Here is a 19,462-nt window from a genome sequence, read left to right on the forward strand (position 1 = left end):
TGTCAGGCAGGTTTTATTAAAAACTTCCTCCTACTGCGAGTGGTACTTTGGGGCAAATAAAAGGGGAGATGGCTGTGACCTCCTAGGGTGGGAATGTGAACTGATAATGGGATGGAGCAGGTGACTGTGGAAGTGGCAGAAACAGGGGCTAGAGGAGATAGGGACCCACAGATGGGACCTCAGTACACAGTCATCGCATCCGATGCTTACTGAGCACCTACCGTGCATCAGGCACTGCTCTGAATGTGTCCCCATCACATCTGATGCTTACTGAGGCACAGCTCTGAATGTGTCCCGCATAGTAACCCATTTGCTTCTCACAACAATCTTCCAAGGTAGGTCCTATCATTACCCCCATAATAGAGACGAGGAAACTGAGGCACAGAGAGGTTAAGTGACTTACCCAAGTGGTAGAGTCTGGATTCTACCACTGTCATCTGCCTCACATAGGTGGGGGTGGTCTTGACAAGTCTACAGGAAGAAAGCCCGTTTTATAACCCTTTTGGTGGCCTTACAGCGGAGGGACTCAGAGTGTCTATTGGTCCATTTGGAAGGAAAGGTGAGGGGCATCTGGGTGCCACAGAGGTGACCGGGTCCTGCAGGGCAGGAGACCTGTGCTGAAGGTGGAAGGTTTGCTGGGACAAAAACTGCTGAATTCCTGGTCTCTCAGAACTATTTTGCTCACTTCCTTTTCCCCATTTCCAATGGCCCCAGCACCCTTTTGGGGAAATACTGCTCCCCCAAAGGAGACCTTGAGCCTTTGTGGGCTCTGCAGGGTATCGTGGTCCCTGGTGGGCCCCCCTCTCAACCCAGAGCAGCCAGCCTTCCACTGTTAGCCCTGCCTGGGGCAGCCAAGCTGAGGTCTGCCTTGTCGGGAAGACAGGAGATGGGCGTCCCGGTGGCTCAGGTCCCGCTGTGGATGATTGAGGAGTTACAAGGAGAGAGAGAAGAATGAAGAGGCACAGACAGTGAGGCATGCACAAGATAGGCACAATGAGAAATAGACAGAGAGAGAGGGATAGCCCCAGCTGGTTTGGCTCAGTGGATAGTGTCAGATTTTGGACTGATGGGTCCCAGGTTCGATTCTAGCCAAGGGCACATGCTGGTGAAAATGGAAAGAGGTTTTATTTAAGTGTCTTGATCCCTAGTAGGGGGCGTGCAGGAGACAGCCAATCAATTATTCTCTCTCATCATTGATGTTTCTCTCTCTCTCCCTTCCTCTCTGAAGTCAATAAAAATATATTAAAAAAGAAAGAAAATCAGTGTTTAAAAAAAAGAGAGGGATGGAGACAATACAGATACAAAGACAAGCAAAAAAAGACAGAAGGAGATGAGAGTGATGGACAGAGAGAGTGAGATGGAGAAGAGATATAATGTCAGGCAGAGAGAAAATGTCAGATGGAGAGAGAGGAGCAGTAGACACACTGCCCTCCCAGCCCCACAGAGGGACACGCTGGGACCAGCTTGCAGAAACATACCCCTCACACTGACCTCCTTCTAGGAACTCCCACATTGGCAGCCGGTCCTCCCTCAGCTCTGCCCTCCTCTCCTGCTGCTGGCCAAGCCCATTAAGCTGCTCTCCTGGCCACAACTGAAGGCCCCACGCCCTGGGAAGGAAACCACTGAAGAGGCGTCCATGCACCCCTGCACCCCAAACCATCAATTAGTGTTAATGAGGGAAGGCTTCTCACTGCGTAAAGACCCCCATCGGGGCCCAGTTGGCGGGGAAGCCCCACCTCCGTGACTCAAGAGGTTAAAGGGCCTGGGGCCAGCCTGTGAGCCCAGAGTGTCCAGATGGCGTGTGGCAGTGGGAAGGTCACCATCCAGCTGGTGGACGAGGAGGCAGGACCTGGAGCCCAGGACCCGAAGCTTTTTAGAGGCCAGAGCTATGAGGCAATCCAAGCAGCCTGCCTGGATGAGGGGATCCTGTTCCGTGATCCCTACTTCCCTGCTGGCCCTGATGCCCTTGGCTATGACCAGCTGGGGCCGGACTCAGAGAAGGCCAAAGGAGTGAAATGGATGAGGCCCCATGTAAAGTGTGGCTGGGGGCTGGGTTCTGGCTCTGAGGGAGGAGGGCTGGGGGCCTGGACTCCTGGGTCTGAGGGAGGAGGGCTGGGGGCCTGGACCCCTGGGTCTGAGGGAGGAGGGCTGGGGCCTGGACTCCTGGGTCTGAGGGAGGAGGGCTGGGGGCCTGGACCCCTGGGTCTGAGGGAGGAGGGCTGGGGGCCTGGACCCCTGGGTCTGAGGGAGGAGGGGCTGGGGGCCTGGACCCCTGGGTCTGAGGGAGGAGGGGCTGGGGGCCTGGACCCCTGGGTCTGAGGGAGGAGGGGCTGGGGGCCTGGACCCCTGGGTCTGAGGGAGGAGGGCTGGGGCCTGGACCCCTGGGTCTGAGGGAGGAAGGATCCCTGTGGGACCAGCTCAGAGCAGGCTCAACCACCCTGGGTCCAGGAAGGTCCAGAGAAGCCTACCGCCTGCCCGAAGGCTTTACAAGCCTCTCATGGTGTTGGAGACGCTCATTACTCTGGAGCAATGAGGCAGGAGGGAACCCAGGCGCCTGACCTCCTAGTTGCTCCTTCCCTCCCTTTCCTGGCTGAGGCCTGGAATCCCCACCCCCCAGGAGTTTTGTGCTGAGCCCCAGTTCATCTGTGAGGACATGAGCCGGACAGACGTGTGTCAGGGGAGACTGGGTGAGACCACTGAGCCCACCTAAGTCCCCAGATCCTGCAAGTTGCAGTTGCGACCCTGACACCTCTGCCCTCGACCTCCCCCTCCCCACCCGCTGACCTCCCCTCCCCCTCCCTCAGCTCCCCCTCAGCCTCTCCTCTCCCTGGGCCTTAGCCTTCTCTCTTCCAAGGTAACTGTTGGTTTCTTGCGGCCGCCGCCTCCCTCACGCTGCACCCCCGACTCTTGCGCCGAGTGGTGCCCCCTGGACAGGGTTTCCGAGACAACTATGCCGGCGTCTTCCACTTCCAGGTAAAGCTCGGTTCCTCTGCTCATGCCTCAGTTTCCCCAGGTGACATGGTTTCATAGTTGACGTTGTTTCTTTGGGGCTGGAATTTTGGACAGGTACGGCAAGGTCAGGGGTCAGAGCTGGGCCCCAGACTGGGGGCTGGGCCCCAGGGGTGGGGGGCGGTTGGAAGCTGAGCCAGGCCCTGCCCCTTCCCCACCAGCTCTGGCAGTTCGGCTGCTGGGTGGACGTCGTGGTGGATGACAGGCTGCCAGTGCGTGAGGGGAAGCTGATGTTTGTGCGCTCAGAACAGCGGAATGAGTTCTGGGCCCCCCTTCTGGAAAAGGCCTATGCTAAGTAAGGACCCCCCCTGCCCCCCGCCCCGGCCGCAACCCTACGTCCCAGCCAGCAGCCCCCGGCCTCATGACAGCCCCCGGAGCCCCTCCACTTCTGGTATCTTCTAGATACCTTGCTAAGGGTTCCAGACCAAGTCACAGCCCAAGACCCTAATGCACACCACCCCCTGAAGCCCTCCAAACGGCAAACTCCTTCCTCCACCAACAGGTCACACAGAACATTCTTAGAGACCCACCAACACCAGAATCCGTATAGGTCCCTTGGGAGACCTATAATCTCAGACAGTCTCTCCTGATCCACTGAGAAATCCAAAGCACTCCCCAAAATATTGGGTGGAAGACCTGGGACCCTCGAATCTTTGCTTTTCCCCATCCTGTGGATCTGAAATCCCTGATAAGCCCCGTGGGGATTACCCCAAAGGGAGACATCAATCTCCCAGAGACCCCAGGTTTCAGACAGCCCCCAGGGTGCCCAGAATTCTGACTGAGCTCTCCTGAGACCCCCAAATCACTCAGTCCTGGGGGCCCAAGCACCAAGGCTTCTAGAGTGTGCCACAGTCCCCACCTCAAGAGTCTGCAAATTTTTGGAATAGCCCCTGGGACCCCACACCCTGGGACAGAGGTGCCCACATCCCGAGATGCTCGCACATGCCTCAGGCACCCCCATGCCAGACCTGCTCCCACAGGCTCCACGGCTCCTATGAGGTGATGCGAGGCGGCCACATGAATGAGGCTTTCGTGGACTTCACAGGTGGCGTGGGCGAGGTGCTCTACCTGAGACAAGACATCCCAGGCCTCTTCTCGGCCCTGCGCCACGCCCTGGCCAAGGAGTCCCTCGTGGGTGCCACTGCCCTGGTGAGAGTCGGACTCCCATGGAGACCCCACCAGGACCAGTGTGGAGTGGGGGATTCCATGTCCTCCTCTCTTTCACTGGTGACTTATTCTTTCACAAATCAAACACGGGCAAGTTGAAAGGATATTTATTTGCTCTCATAATGGATGAGCTTCAGGCACAGCTGGATCCAGGTGCTTAGCAGACATTGTGAATGTGTTTTCTATTCCTGGTTCTATTTCTGGGTTAGCTTCACTCTCAGGCAGACTTTCCCTTCATGGGCCCAAAAGAAGCTCCCAGTTACCTCCCACCACCCCAGAGTTGAGAAGGAAAAGTACCTCTTCTGAGAATCTCAGCAGAAGTCCAAGACAGATATTCATGGGCTCAGCTTGGGTCATATGTTCATCTGTGACCCAATTACATGCTCATTCATTCACTGAGTCAGTCTAACTCAGTGATGGCGAACCTTTTGAGCTCGGCGTGTCAGCATTTTGAAAAACCCTAACTTAACTCTGGTGCCGTGTCACATATAGAAATTTTTTGATATTTGCAACCTTAGTAAAACAAAGATTTATATTTTTGATATTTATTTTATATATTTAAATGCCATTTAACAAAGAAAAATCAACCAAAAAATGAGTTCGCCATCACTGGTCTAACTCATTCACTCTTCCATTTACTTAACCCTGTTCTCAGTTGCCCACTTGCTCTGTCTTATGTTTCTCTGCCTCCTTCTGTCTCCCTGTCTACTCTTTTTTAAAAAAATATATTTTATTGATTTTTCACAGAGAGGAAGGGAGAGAGAGATAGAGAGTTAGAAATATCAATGAGAGAGAAACATCGATCAGCTGCCTCCTGCACATCTCCTACCGGGGATGAGCCCGTAACCCAGGTACATGCCCTTGACCAGAATCGAACCTGGGACCCTTCAGTCCACAGGCCGACGCTCTATCCACTGAGCCAAACCGTTTCGGCCCCCTGTCTATTCTTTATCTTTCTTTGTCTCTAGGCCGCTGTCTCTCTCCTCCTTCCATCTGTTTTGTCTCTTGTCTCCATCTCCCTCTCTCTGCTTCCTCACTCCCCTTCACTCACCAACTCCTGCCTCCCCTCGGAGCCCTGTGTTATTCAGCTGGGTGCTCTGAGAGGAGCACTCCCCAGCTCCCGGCTGCAGCCCCAAGTCCCAGCCACATACCCGATACCCTCTGATGGGACAAGGAGCAGAGAAGGCACAGATGAGAGGGAGGGTCCTGACCCTCAATGTGGCCTCAGCGTCCTATCCTCTGCCCAGAGTAACCAGGGCGAGTACCGTACAGAAGATGGGCTGGTGAAGGGACATGCGTATTCAGTCACGGGCACGCACAAGGTGAGCAACCCCATGGGTGGGCTGGCAGAGGGTGTCCAGGCATCCACAGGCTGGTCAGCCAGTGACGCTGTTGCCCTCAGATGTCACTGGGCTTCACCAAGGTGCGGCTGCTGCGGCTACGGAACCCATGGGGCCGTGTGGAGTGGACCGGGCCCTGGAGCGACAGGTGGGATGGATCTGGGGTGGTGGGAGGGCTTGGCCCCACCTGCCCATCCCTCACACCCCGGTCTCCCCAGCTGCCCACGCTGGGACGTGCTGCCCCCGGAGTGGCGAGATGCCCTGCTGGTGAGGAAGGAGGACGGTGAGTTTTGGTGAGTAGGAGAGGCCCTGGCAGGGCACAGGGAGGGGCCAGTCCTGCTTGAAGGGTCCTGGCAGAGGTTCACGGGGAGGGGTCATAAAGGGAGCAACTGTTCATGTGAGTGGTGATTTGGGGACGAGCTTCAAGCTGGGGGAGCTGAGGATGATTCGTAGCAACATTAGGGAGACTGGGAGGCATAGTAACCTCTGGGGGGTTGAGGGGGAGGGAGAATATTCAGAGCAACTGAGGGGTCTTGGTGACGCCTGGGCATTTCTTGAGATTTGGCAACACTGAGGGGCTGAAGGACATCTGTTGGTAATTGAGAGGCTGAGGGTCTTGATATTTGTGGGCTGAAAACAATTGGACAATCTGAGGGGAGTTGGTGATCTTGGCTATTTGTGGGGCATTTCTGAGGACTCAGAGAAATTTGGGGGAGCTGGAGGGCTCAGGGATTTGGGGGTCATTCTGGAAACATACTGGTTGGTCGTCTGCAAGGTACTTGGCAATACTTGCGGAATCTGGGGGCCTTGTGATCTGGGGGTGGGCAGGTGTGACTTCGGGCCCTTTTCCAGGATGGAGCTGCAGGACTTCCTCCGCCACTTCAACACCGTCCAGATCTGCTCGCTGAGCCCGGAGGTGCTGGGCCCCAGCCCGGCGGGAGGAGGCTGGCACACCCACATCTTCCAAGGCCGCTGGGTGCGAGGCTTCAACTCTGGCGGGAGCCAGCCTGCTGCCGGTGAGGCCTGGAGGAGAGCTGAGAGGCAAGCGAGGGGGCTGCCGCAGCGGGTAACCCCATTTCTTCCTCCCCTACTAGAGACCTTCTGGACCAACCCCCAGTTCCGGCTGACGCTGCTGGAGCCTGATGAGGAGGACGATGAGGACGAGGATGGGCCCTGGGGGGGCTGGGGCGCCGCAGGGGCTCGGGGCCCTGCTCGCGGGGGCCGCGTCCCCAAGTGCACTGTCCTCCTGTCACTCATCCAGCGCAACCGGCGGTGCCTGAGGGCCCAGGGCCTCACCTACCTCACTGTGGGCTTCCACGTGTTCCAGGTGGGACCTCTGGGCCGAAGAGAGGCAGGGCGGAGGGGGTGTCCGAGAAGGCCAAGAGGGGCTGGGAGGCTGAGGGTGGGGGCAGAGAGAGACACACAGAGAGACAGAGCTGGGGCTCACGCATGCTAAGCAAGGGGGGGCAGGGAGAGACTGAGGGGCTAGGGAGGGCACAGAGTCTGGGTCAGGAAGGAGTCAGAGAAGGGGGGGGCTGAGGATCAGGGAGGGGACAAGGAGCAAAGAGGCACAGATGAGAGGGAGGGACCCAGGAGGCGGCAGAGAGAGGCTTGGCCAGGGGCTGAGGGCCGGGGCTTCAGGAGAGGAGAACGGGAAGAAAAGAGGGAGGGGTGTGACGGGGGCGGGGAGGGAACGCTGGGCGTCCTCCCCGCCCGCCCTGACTCCGGCTCTTACTTCTTACAGATCCCGGAGGAGGTGAGTCTCCGATGCGGCCCCATCCCAGACTCTAAGCCAGCCCCAAGGCCTCGGACAACCTGCAGGGAAGGCCAGGGGCACCGTGGCTGATGCGGGGACGGGCGGGTTTCACGGGCGTTTGGAGGGCTGCGGTGGACGCGCGGCTGGGCGGGTGCCTGGGGCGTCCCGGTCACGCCGTCCCCGCCCGCAGCTGCTGGGCCTCTGGGACTCGCCGCACAGCCGCACGTTCCTGCGGGGCCTGCTGTGCGCCGACCGCTCGCCCTTCTGCGCCCGCCGCGACGTGAGCCGCCGCTGCCGCCTGTTCCCCGGCCACTACCTCGTGGTGCCCAGCGCCACCCGCGCGGGCGAGGAGGCCGACTTCACGCTGCGGGTCTTCTCGGAGCGCCGCCACACCGCCGTGTGAGCCGGACCCCCAGCCCCGCTGCCGGGGGAGGTGGGGGGTGGGAGACCCACCTCCGGGATCCGGGGCCCCGGGGGACCAGCCCAGGGCCCCAGGATCCTGCCTGGACCCCACCCGATCCTCGGCTGAGACCCCGTCGGCCCCCAGCCCCAGGCGCGGGGTGAGCTGCCTCTCCCCCATTTCCGTCTGTAATTCGCAGGGAGATAGACGACGTGATCAGCGCTGACCTGCACGCTCTCAGGGTGAGGGGCTGCCCGGGGTCAGGGTGGGGGCCCTCTTGGCTGCAGCTAAACTCCCCCCACCACGCAGGTCCCCAACATTCCCCTGGACCTGGGGGTGAAGCTGCTGTTTCAGGAGCTGGCAGGAGAGGTGAGGAGTGGGCTGCGGGGGTCCCGCCCTCCCCTGGAACTGCTCCTCTTCCCTGACTGTCTAATTTTCCTTTTGATTTCCCGCTCTTAAATCTCTCAAAATGCTCACAGCTCCTCCCTGCCTCAGGGCCTTTGCTCAGTCTGGGAGTTCTCATCCTTCACGCCCCTGCCCCCCTTCTCGGTCCTTCCAACGTGCCCTTCACTGAAAGCTCTCCTGTCCCTCCTAGGCTGGTCAGCCACATGCCCGCTATGGGTTTCCACAGCCCAGGGCTTCCCCATTGCAGGCCTGACCACCCTCCTGGGCTGTGAGCTCTGGAGGGGGCAGGCCTGGGCTGCCTTTGCCTGTCCCCAGCACCGCCCAGCATGTTGCTCGGCTGGGCCCAGAGCCCCTTGTTGAATGGCTGCCTGAGTGAATGGCCTCATCACCGGCTCTCTTTGATCAGGAGGAAGAGCTCAGTGCCCCTCAGCTCCAGACCTTATTAAGCATTGCCCTGGAGCCTGGTGAGTTGGGACCAGAGTGGTCCTCACAGGGCCCCCGATGTGTGGGAATCCGTGATGCTGCTGGGAGTCAGGCCACAGGAAGCCTAGGCTGCCTGATGGCATTTCCTCACGCGTGGGCCTTGCGGCAGGCCCGGTGCCAAGGCCCAGCGACTCATAACCCCTCCCCTGAAGGACAGGCAGGGAGTGTGGCTGCTACTAGCACTCAGAACCTCCTCGCCTGGGTTCAATCCTGGCTGTTAGGTACCAGCAGTCCTTTGTGCCCCAGCGTCTATAACATGGGGGATGCAGTAATCCCTAGCACTCACAATGATGGCCAGCCACGGCAGCTTGGGTTTGTTTGTTCCTGTAGCCAGGGCCCACAGCTGGACCACCGGAGAGATCGGGCTCAGGACCTGTGAGCAGCTGCTGCAGTGCTTCGGGGTATGTGAGGGAGCTGTGCCTGGTAGGGAGGATGGTGATGTTGGGGCCTCTGCTCCCCTTCTGGGGACATTGACTTAACCAGATGTCCCTCTCCAGCATGGCAGAAGCCTGGCCCTGCACCACTTCCAGCAGCTCTGGGGCCACCTCCGGGAGTGGCAGGTAAGGTGACTTGGGTGGAACCATCTCCTGGAAGAAGACTTTACTAATAGGGACGCAGATGCTCTGTGGGCTAGCAGGGCCCCAGGGAAGTCGGGGAATGGGCCACACCACGCCATCTTGGAGGGATCTGGCTAGGATGTCCCTCCTCCATCACCTTCTGTGGTCCATATAGAGTGGGGGTGGGAAACTTATTTTCTGCCAAGGGCCATTTGGGCATTCATAACATCATTCATGGGCCATATAAAATTATTGTCTTAAAAACTAGCCTGCTATATTTAGACAAACATTTAACTCACCCCTAATGCCTTGGCAGGGCCAGAACAAATGATTTCAAGGGCCTTCTACGGCCTGCAGGCCGGACATTCTCCATCCCTGCTCTAGGGCATCAAGAAAGAACACTGGCTCTGGTCTGGGTTGGCATTTTAGCTCCCAGCTCAGCCCGTCTGGCTGTGTGATCACAGGCCAGTACCTCCCCTTGGAGCAACTTTGTTTGTCTAGCAATGGGAGGTGGTGATCCTCCCTCCACCCCCAAAACCCATGTGAGAAGAAAATGGTCTAAGGCTTCTCTGTACTAATCATGGTGACAAGCCACCATTTGTTGTGCCCTCATAGGCCCCCTGTGGGTAATCTTAGCGTGTCCTCACAACCACCTTATTACAGCTCTTATTACTGATCCCATTTTACAAACTGGGAAACACAGACCCAAAGTGTAAAGCTGCTTCCCCACGCCACGAAGCCAGGAGGAAAGGGAGCTGGGGTGGGCACCCAGCCTGTCGGGCCCCTGAGACATCCTTTCAGGCAGCTCAGGAGCCTGGCGGGGGACTGACCTGTTCCTCCCCACCCAGGCCATATTCGACAAGTTCGACCAGGACGCCTCTGGCACCATGAACTCCCATGAGCTGAGGCTGGCGCTGAATGCTGCAGGTATGGGCAGAGGCCTTGGGGTGAGTCGTGAGGACAGGATTGGCTCCCCCTCCTGCCCCGTCCTCTTCAAGTCCTAGCAGCTCACTCAGCTGCCAACACCCACAAAGTCGACCTCTCAGCTTGTTGCCAGCTCTTGGCAGGGACTGAGAGGCCACAGGGAGAATCCTGTGTAGGGAAAGGAAGGTGTGAGAGGTGATGGGCCAGGGAGGGCATGGGAGCTGGTGTCTGAGAGGCCCTGGTCCCCAGGACACTGTGGCAGAATGTCCTGTGTTCCCATGAGCTTGGGTTGGAATCCTAACTACTGACTTAAGTCCTTGGGGCCCTTCCCTAGGCATGTGAGTCCATCCCCTTGAGCCTCCATTGCCCCCTGTAAAGTGGCTCCAACACAGAGTGGCTGCAAGAGTTCAACATTCCCCCGTGTGTGGAGGGGGCACGGGAGGGAAATCAGACAGGAACTCCTAGACCCCCACCCACCCCCTCAGCAAAGTGAAGGGTAAGACATCGGGAGATCAAAGATCCAGGGATGTGCAAGGAAAGAAAGGAGCCCAAGACAGAGAGAGTCAGAGAGAGGATGGGGAGACAGGGACAGGGAGAAACAAAGTCCCAGACAGACAGAAGCAATGGCGAGAGAACAAGGAGAAGGTGCAAGTTTGTATTTGGTATCACTGAGCACCTGGTACGTGCCTGGTGTACTAGGCGGGAGAAAACTGATCAAGTGCCCTTGAGGTTCTATGGTACAACAGCAAATAGAACTCCTAGGTCAGATGGTGGTAAGTGCTGGGGCAAGAGAAAGCAGGGCTGGGTGCTAGGGCATGCAGGGGTGGGTGGAGTGAGACAGGGTGGTCAGGGAGGCCTTGCTGAGGTTTGAGCAGAGACCTGAAGGGAGTGAGCTTTGGGGACACTGGGGCAAGTGTTCCTGACAGAGGGAACAGTGAGTGCAAAGGCCCTGAGGTGTGAACCTGTACCGAGGGACTGGTGTGAAGGAGGGGCCCCCTTGGAGATAACACAGGGGCCTGAAGCCAAGTGGGGAGGGGGGTGGTGGTCAGAGTAAAGATCGGTGGTGGTGGTGGTGGGAGACAGGAGAGCCCACGGGGCATCGTGAGGACTTTGGCTCTTTAAAACATTTTAAATTATGTATAAGAGGGGAGAGGGAGAGGCAAGTCCAGGTCAGGGTGCAGGGGCTGGAGTGACAGCAGCATCTAGAGAAGGGAAGGCCAGGGAGGGGACCAGCAGGAAGCAAGCTCTGAGACCCAGGAACAGGCAGGGTGTCAGGATGGGGGATTAGCAGGAGAAACAGCCCTGTTCCAATTCAGTCACATTCTTTGCTCCATAGAGTCCTTGAACACCTGCTCTGCTCACGGCCCTGGGCAGGCTGATGTTGGGACTCAGGGTGCAGAGTCACCCTGACCCCCCATGGCTTCCAGTCCAGAGGCAGCAGCTACCAGTGACAGTGACAGCCCGGAGTGGTCAGGGTGGGGTGGGGGAGGCCCAGGGAACTGTGGGAGCCCAGAGGTGCTCGGTGCTGCGTGCTGGGGTTATCTATGGGGGTTTTCTGACGTGTGAGATGAGGAGGAATGCCTTGGGCCAAGAGGGAAAGAGGTGCTCTGGGCATAGGGAACAGCATGTACAAAGGAGGCAAGAGGCCAAGGTCCAAGTGAGGAGGGGAGGAGAGTGGGAGTGAGGTTTGGCCTGTGAGGGCATCATGTGCTTGGTACAGTAGAGCCCTGGGAGGGGTAACCAGGTCATGGTCACTAGGAGTGAACCTTGGGTAAACTGGGTGAGGGACTTCACAAGGACCAAGGGGCCCTGGGCAGGACCCACATCAGGCACCACAGAATACAGAGCCCACAAAAGTGGTCAGAGGATGCCGACAGCAGGAATTCCAGAGACGCTGCAAAGGGCTCTCGGCCCCTTCACCTCCTCTGCCTGCCTGGGTTTCCCATGGCCCCGGGCACAGCAGCTCTACCCCACCCCCAAGGGCAGATGAAGGCCAGAGGTCACACCACCAGGATGAGGGGGCAGCCTCTTCTTTCCCCCAAGACTTTCCATGGCACCCAGACAAGGCACAGGTCGCAACGGCACTTGATAATTATTCTCAAACTTTATCTGGACCTGTGGCACATGGAGGGGTCACCCTGCAACCTTGAGTCCCAGAGCGTTATCTGTGACCTGGGAGAACCAGTGTTTGCAGCTTTTAGATGCCTGCTTAGGTTCCTCATCAGAGATGCTTTCTAAACTTCAGAAATCACCCCTGATGTGGAGTATAAAGAAACTGACCCCATATGGAACTGACAAGAATGCCTTGCTACACAGAAAACTTCTTCAGGGTCCACTAGCAGAAATTCTGCGTTTAAAGGAGTAACACTGACACAATTGGTATGTGCCAGACAGTCCTAAGTGCTCTACATTGAACATCTTCACACAACCTTATGGGGTCAGGGCTGTCATAGTTCCCCTTTGACACGTGAGGAAACTGAGGCCCATAGCAACACAGCTGGGTTGAGGCAGAGCTGGGAACAGGTCCTGGGCTCCCTGAGGAGTCAGGGTGGGTGCCATACTGAGGTGGGGTTCCTGGCAGCCCAGGCTCAGAGGCAGCCTCCCCCTAGGCTTCCACCTCAACAACCAGCTGACCCAGACCCTTACTAGCCGCTACCGGGACAGCCGTCTGCGTGTGGACTTGGAGCGCTTTGTGTCCTGTGTGGCCCAGCTTACCTGCATCTTCTGTGAGTGCCATGCCTAGCATGCATTGGGGCACAGGGAGCATGTCTCCCACAGCCGGGGGACTGGGGTGGTGGGCACTCACCTGGCCCTCCCTGCACAGGCCACTGTAGCCAGCACTTGGATGGGGGCGAGGGAGTCATCTGCCTGACCCGCCAACAGGTGAGCCTGGGCTGGAGGGAGAGTGGCACCGGGCAGCTAAGGCAGGCGGCCCGAGAGACCCCTGCCTCAAGCCCACTCACTGTCTTCTCTCAACCAGTGGATGGAGATGGCCAACTTCTCCTAGGATCTTGGCAGGGGAGCGCCTGCAGCTGGAGGCAGGAGAGCTGCAGGAGCCCTGCCTTTCCCGGTCAGCCTGGACCAGGGTTTATTCCACAGCGAGGGGGTTCTGAGCCAAACCAGCCCCCCAGCTCCTCCACCTCCCTGCCTGGCACGGGGGCTGACGCTCTGACATCAGGCAGTGCTGCTGAGCATGGCCTTGGGAGCCGGTCGGCCACACACTCACCACCGGGTGACGCTGGGCAGGTCACTGCCCCTCTGAGCTTTGCTCTCCTCACCTGTGAACAGGGGTGATGGCGCGCCTTCTTGGGCAGCCACATGAGCTGGTCGACTGTGTGCTGAGCACAGTGCCTGCCCTGACTGGGTCCCCAACAGTGTTATTTTACACTCACGGGAACAGGGATGTGGCACCCCAGGCCCTGCCCCGCTCTGCGGAGAGGTGCTGTGTCACTGCCCTGCTAACAATCAGAGAACAGAGACTGGAGAGAAAGAGAGGATACTGCAGACTCCTTCTTAAAAATATTAGGTTTATTATCCTGTCCCCAGAAGGGTGGTTTATCCAGAAACCAAGAAAAAAAATCAATCCAAATAAAACAAAAGGGAAATGGGAAAGGAACAAAACCATCAACTAACAGGCAGCCAGGCCAGCAGCCCACCCCCCACCTCAGGAGGGTCCCCAGAGACCCATGCCTGACGGCAGACAACAGAAAAATCAGTAAGGGGCTGGGGGAGGGGAGCAAATCAGCTATGTCTTCATTATGAGCAAGAGGCGGCAAAGATATGTTGCTAGGTGAATATATATTTATATAATAAATCCGTAACTTAATAAAGTAAATAGTAATTCTCTGAAAGGTTTAAATTTTTTATAGCTTTCTTTTTTTTGGTGATTTTGTGTGTTTTTTTGTTTTTTTGTTTTGGTTTTGGTCCTTAGAAGATCTGAGAGAGACCCAGGTCCAGACAAAGCCAGGTGTGAGCGGCTGGGGGCAGGGGTAGAAGGCTGGGTGCCCAATCCACTCCTCTGTTGCAGAAGGGGACACTGAGCTGCACTCCCCCACCTCCTGGCAATCGCAAAGGAGGGGAGGGGTAAAGGGAGCAGGGTGGGTCCTCTTTCCTATTGGGTAGCTGTGGTGCCCTCTGCTGGGCCCATCACAGGTGTGAGCAGTTCCTGGACAAGGCACATAGGGCTTTGGCCTAGATGTGGGAGGCCTTGAAGGGACCTCAGGGGGGAAAAAGGAAGGGGCAGGTTGTGGTGGGCATTCCTTGGGCCCGGAGGGGACCTGTTTTGCTGTGGGGATCCACTGTCCCCTCCACATGGTTAACAACAACAACAAACCAATACATCATATATATTTACCAGACCAGAAGTGTTGACCCCCAAAAGTCTCCAGTACCCCTATCCAGGGGGAGCGGGAGAGAACCTCCTGGCCAACTGACAAAGAGAGAGGAGAGAGCCTGCCCCAGCCCCTCCCTGCCCACCCGCCCCACCCCCCCAGAAAGGACTGACAGAGTGCTTTGCATAGATACAGAGTCAGAGGAACAGGACCAGGGAGGCCCCGCAGCAGGGAGAGGGGCTCTCCCAGCCCCTCCTGGAGGCTGTGAGGAGGGGGTGTTTGGTCAGGGCTCTCCGTGGGAGCCTCACAGGTCACTCTCGCCGTACAGGGCTGTAGAGAAGGACTTGTAGTCAAGGGCACCGGGCACCGCATCAGGGCCCTGGTACGGTGCCATGCGGGCAATGCAGTACTCGGCCTGGTCAGGGGGCAGCTCTCTCCGAAGCTCCTCGGCTGTGATGAAGTTCTGGGGAAGGCAGGGCGGGACTTTGGGCCACCTGCACCCCACACTGGCCCCCAGCCCCTCATGCCCAGTCCTGACTGCAGAGCCCCGTCCTGCTGGCCCCAGGTGCTCAGAGGTGTCTGGCTTACCTTGTCCCCAGCCAGGACTTTGAAGGAGGCGATGACCTGGTCGGCTGTGTCTGTGTCGGTAGTTTCCCTAGACATGAAGTCGATGAAGGCTTGGAAAGTCACGAGGCCGCTGTGGTTGGGGTCGACGACGCTCATGATGCGGTTGAACTCAGCATCCCCCTGCGAGGCAGGAGTGGGGCAGGGGACAGGCAGCATTTGAGCGGGGCAGGATGGCTGGGCCGGGGCAGCAGAACCGAGCTAGGAGGGCAGGGTCCGACCCCAGTGCACACTCCAAGTTGTCAGCCTGCCTCCAAGGGCCTGGATTCCCCGGGCAACTGCCCCATGTGCCCCAGACAGGATGAGCGCCCTCTACTCTTCCCCTCCCACATTTTTGGGAAGTGGGGTATAGATCAAATAGGTCTGCTGCTCCTCAGCCCTAGGCTCACAAGTTAACTCTGGAGGGTGGGGAAGAAAGAAAAAGAGAAAGAAAAGGGGGAGAGAGCTGGAGGCCTGACCTCCTCTCTCACAGCCTCCAGGAGGGGCTGGGAGGCTCAGGGAGTCATTGGAGGGACCCCAGCCCAGCAGATGCAGCAGAAGGGGGGAGGTGAGGCTGCACTGATCTGGTGGAGGGGTGTCCCTGAGAACCTGGAAACTCTAGATGGGGGTAGCACAAAAAGGAGGAGGAGGAAGGGGGAGGGAGGAGAGGAGGAGCAGGAGGAGGAGGAGTGGCACAGCAGCGAGGGAGGCAGAGGCTGCATACCAGGCTGTATCCTGTGGAGATAAGCAGAGCCCTGAAGTCATCCGAGTCCATGCTGCCTGTCTGTTTCTGCTCGAGGACGCAGGGACAGCAGGAGGCCAGGACCACAGTAGGCAAGAGGGGCAGACCCATGTGCACAGCAGGGAAACAGGACAGTGGCAGGAGCAGGGGAGACCAAGGCGGCCCCAAGAGACCAGGTAAGGGGAAGGGGTCCAGAAAGACACAGGTAGGAAGGAGGCAAGAGAACCGGTGAGATGGTACACATAACGAAGAGGGGTGAAATGGCGAGGGTGGGGAGACAGAGAAGGAGAGAGAGAAAGAAGAGCAGTTAATGCCATGGTCCACTGGGGCCCAGGGGGCGCATACCTGCCGGTCATTCTCCACGTCGTAGCCCAGGCTGATGAGGCAGGCCTTGAATTCCTCTGGCCCCAGCGCCCCGCCGTGGTCCTGCCGGGTGTCCAAAGGCAGGTGTGCAAGGGGCGGTGTGGAAAGCAGGCCGGCACAGAGGTGGGAGAGGGGCCAGGGTTATATGCAGAGGGCCGGGGGATGGGGGAGACACACATGGAGAGGGAAACACAGAGTTAGAAGTGATGTGGACAAGGTGATGGCCAGGGACAGCTGGGGCAGGTGGAGGGGTGTGGGTGGTCTGGAGGACAGTCAGAGGCTTCTTCCCACGTCCTCGGGGCTAGAGCAGGGTGGGGAGTTGAATGGTGCAGAATCGAGGATTGAGTCCCAGGACTGGGGTGGGGGTGGGGGGTGGGGGGGTACACTTTGCCTCCAGGGTCTGGGGTGGGAGAAAAGGGATTGCACTAAGGCGTCAGGGTCCTGCTTGATGGTGCAGGGCTGAGGCTGCACCCTCCTACCCACGGTTGAAAGCAGGCAGATGACACATCAGGCCCAGCAGTGGATAGGGACTGGGGTCAATTCTGGCACTCAGGCCCTTCCAAAGGGGCTGCCAGACCAAATCTGAATTTGAAGAGCACTGTGTGCCTGCGTAAACCAGATTCACGGGTCAGGTCTCAACTCTCGGGTGTGCTGGGACTTAGTCTGTCCCGTGTCTCATGGGCAGGCTGGTGAGGAAGCACGGCCTGAAGCAGGGCTCAGGACCCCCCTTTTCTTCCCAAGGGAAACTGCTCGTGCTGTGGACACGGTGATGCACGTCTGCACCACCTTCTGTGGCTGAGGCCCTGACAAGCCCTGTGAGCGGCGGCTGATACGTAGCAACTGTGATGTGAATGAACTGACAGATGCAAAGATAGAGGGGCAAGGTGCGACAGTGACAATGGTGACAACAGGGAGGGAAGGTGCCAGGGGCAGACGGAGTTGCTCACCTTGTCAAAGTGATTGAAGGATGCCCGGAACTCCTGCATCTGCTCCTGGCTGATGCCCTTGGCATCTCGGGTGAGGATTTGGTTCTCAACCTCGTTGATGGTGCGGGCTATGGTGGTGAGCAGCTGCTCCCAGCCCACTCGGATGTGCTGGGGGAGAAGGGAGGGTGTGACTGCAGGCCTGGCTGGTGGGAGTGCTTGGACCACCACAGCTGTAGCTGAGGGTCACTGGGAACTGGGTTCTCCCCGTATGGGAGGGCGTACAGCATGGCGTGAGGCTCACCCTAACTTTCTCCCAAATGCCAGTCCAGGCCCATGCTCTCTTGTGCACCTCATTTGCACACAGGGACAGAGGCATGGTACTTACCTGCTGCCTCGGCTCACCAGCTGAGTTCATGTCCCCTTAATATATATTTGGTGACAGGTGTAGCAGAGGGCCAGGGCCCAATACCTGTGCAAGGTCTATGTGAAAACTTGGCAGAGATATGTTGGGCAAAGTTTAATTGGCTTTCTGGGGAGAAACACTCCCGTTTTGTAGCATCTGCCATGTGCATGGTGTAAATACTGTCACCAAGGATGATTTCAAGCTACCAACGTGATGATAAGCAGCCCTGACAGTGTAACTCAGCTGCAGAGAGCTGGCACACACACATGCTGGCACACATTGGCTGCATCGGTGTTCTCAAGTGAGGACTCAGTGCTGAGGCCACAGCAGGGGCTGGTGCTACCCGCCCAGCTCTCTCAGGAGCTTGTCCTGAGATGTGTTGTCATGATGTTGGGAGAACAGTGTTAGGAAAACAGTGATATTAAAAAATGTGTAAACATTTTGATCTAGTCTTTTCAGTCAGGATAAAAGAGACCAAGGGAGCTGCAGACGCCTTCCCTGCCAGACTACATAGGGCTCTTCCGTGCTACAGACGGGGTGTGGGGCCTGATGGGGCACAGCGTACCTCCATGGTGTAGTTGGTGTGCTTGTTGTCGAAGATGAGGGCCTCCTGGATGAGCTGGTGCTGCTGCTCGAGCAGGTCCAGGTTTGGCTTGTAGTCCACAATGCTGAGCTCATACTGCTTCAGGTGGCTCAGCTGGTCCTCCAGGGTCCCGTTCATCTCGATGGAGATGCGCCCGATTTCCTGCACACAAGGCAGGTGCCCCTGAGGGTGGGGCTGGCGGACCCTCGGCCACAACCAGCCACCCAGAGGAGATCTCTGTTTCTGGTGGCCTCCCTCCCAGGGTCCCTCCTCCTAAAAGGCCTGTGCCTCAATGATGGTCCCTCCCAGCCCACCCTCCAGGGTAAAAGCAACCACACTGGAGAGTTTCTGTGCTAAGGGCTACACATGCCTAACCTCAATGCACCCTTGACTCACTGTGACAGGCTCTGTCTACAAATGTGGAAACTAAGGCCCAAGCAAAGCAACTTCTCACAGTAAAAGGCAGAGTCAGATTCTGAACCAGGCCTGGCTGATGTTAGAGCCTGTGGCTCCTAAGTATGGGCACCCCTGCCTTCGCTCCCTCGGTGGCCATGCTGTGTAGCTGGCAGGGCTGACCAGCCCATACCCTTCCCCAGCTGTAGGAGTTTCAGCGAGGCTGTGCTGGTCAGCATGAGCCTGGTGGGTAGTGAGCACTTAGTAAGAGGTTGTCAGAGTTGCGACTGGCATCATTACAAACCTTCCTGTGGCTAGGCCACGAGGGTTACTGTGAGATGCCGCGAGGGTCTGAGCTGGGACCACCTTGACCACAGCGCCTGCAGCAGGGCCTGCACTGAGCAGTGCACAACAGCATTTGTGGAGCAAATGAAATAACTCTTTTCACCCCCATTTTAGAGATGAGAAAACTGAGGAGCGAGGTTAAATTGTGCCTGAGTTCACAAGCACCAATCAAGGGCAGAGTCAAGACTTGAACCTACCTCCGTCTGCCTCCTCAGCCAAGTAGCCCGCTGGGTGGTGCTGCCACTTCCATTCATATCATTGATCCACCCTCCTAACTCCACCAAGGATCAGGGCTCCCAGCTGGTGAGAGCTGGGACCCACACCCACTAGGCCTCCAGGTCCGCTGGCCTGGGAGCACGGATCTTCCAGCAGGGCAGACCTTTTCTGCTCACTGACCTCCTGCTTACCGGGGGCTCTTTCCCACTCCGCCCTGGGCTCAGCAGAGCTAGGGCTAGGGCAATGGTCCCTCACCTCCATCTTAGTCTGGATCCAGGGCCCCACGATGTTGGCTTGGCTGGCGAACTGGCGGCGGAGGTGCTCATTGGACTGCTGTTTGCTTTGCTCCTCCAGGAGGGCATGGTCCCGTTTGGGCACGAGCTGCTGCACCTGGGGAAGGGCATGGAGCAGGAGCAGTCAGGGTGACGGCCCCCTCACCTGGCCAGCCCTGCCCCTGCCCTGGCCCTGTTAAGGGGCTCTCCCCACCTTCTCCCACTTGGAGTTGATGATCTGGGG

General features: G+C 57.9%; 2 protein-coding genes across 2 annotated transcripts in view; one reads left to right on the forward strand and one right to left on the reverse strand.

Annotated features, from left to right (window-relative positions):
• The first annotated feature begins 1,794 nt into the window (after positions 1 to 1,794).
• CAPN12 (calpain 12) lies at positions 1,795 to 14,054 on the forward strand. The gene is made up of 21 exons (XM_070398048.1): positions 1,795 to 2,031; positions 2,618 to 2,687; positions 2,855 to 2,973; positions 3,171 to 3,304; positions 3,990 to 4,158; positions 5,424 to 5,498; positions 5,579 to 5,664; positions 5,735 to 5,809; positions 6,369 to 6,532; positions 6,611 to 6,843; positions 7,261 to 7,272; positions 7,463 to 7,671; positions 7,872 to 7,914; positions 7,982 to 8,041; positions 8,484 to 8,541; positions 8,891 to 8,961; positions 9,058 to 9,120; positions 9,966 to 10,044; positions 12,651 to 12,767; positions 12,866 to 12,924; positions 13,022 to 14,054. The coding sequence occupies exons 1-21, from the start codon at positions 1,795 to 1,797 to the stop codon at positions 13,046 to 13,048; spliced, it is 2,160 nt and encodes a 719-aa protein (XP_070254149.1). The 3' UTR covers positions 13,049 to 14,054.
• The window catches only part of ACTN4 (actinin alpha 4), a 79,470-nt gene continuing 73,556 nt past the window's right edge, over positions 13,549 to 19,462 (reverse strand). Inside the window, 7 exon segments of the mRNA XM_070398047.1 lie at positions 13,549 to 14,835; positions 14,961 to 15,119; positions 16,063 to 16,143; positions 17,028 to 17,174; positions 17,975 to 18,154; positions 19,202 to 19,336; positions 19,433 to 19,462. Of these exon segments, the coding sequence (XP_070254148.1) occupies positions 14,677 to 14,835; positions 14,961 to 15,119; positions 16,063 to 16,143; positions 17,028 to 17,174; positions 17,975 to 18,154; positions 19,202 to 19,336; positions 19,433 to 19,462 (891 nt within the window). The 3' untranslated portion in view covers positions 13,549 to 14,676.

This window comes from Myotis yumanensis, unplaced genomic scaffold (assembly GCF_028538775.1).
Source record: "Myotis yumanensis isolate MYYU_CA2020_CCGP unplaced genomic scaffold, mMyoYum1.0.hap1 SCAF_18, whole genome shotgun sequence".
NCBI lineage: Eukaryota > Metazoa > Chordata > Mammalia > Chiroptera > Vespertilionidae > Myotis > Myotis yumanensis.

Bases quoted from the DNA above. Each gene is read 5' to 3' on its own strand.
- CAPN12 (XM_070398048.1), top strand. From the start codon at position 1,795: ATGGCGTGTGGCAGTGGGAAGGTCACCATCCAGCTGGTGGACGAGGAG. The intron at 2,032-2,617 runs GTAAAGTGTGGC...CCCACCCCCCAG, and splicing joins TGAAATGGATGAGGCCCCAT to GAGTTTTGTGCTGAGCCCCA. The intron at 5,665-5,734 runs GTGGGATGGATC...CGGTCTCCCCAG, and splicing joins ACCGGGCCCTGGAGCGACAG to CTGCCCACGCTGGGACGTGC.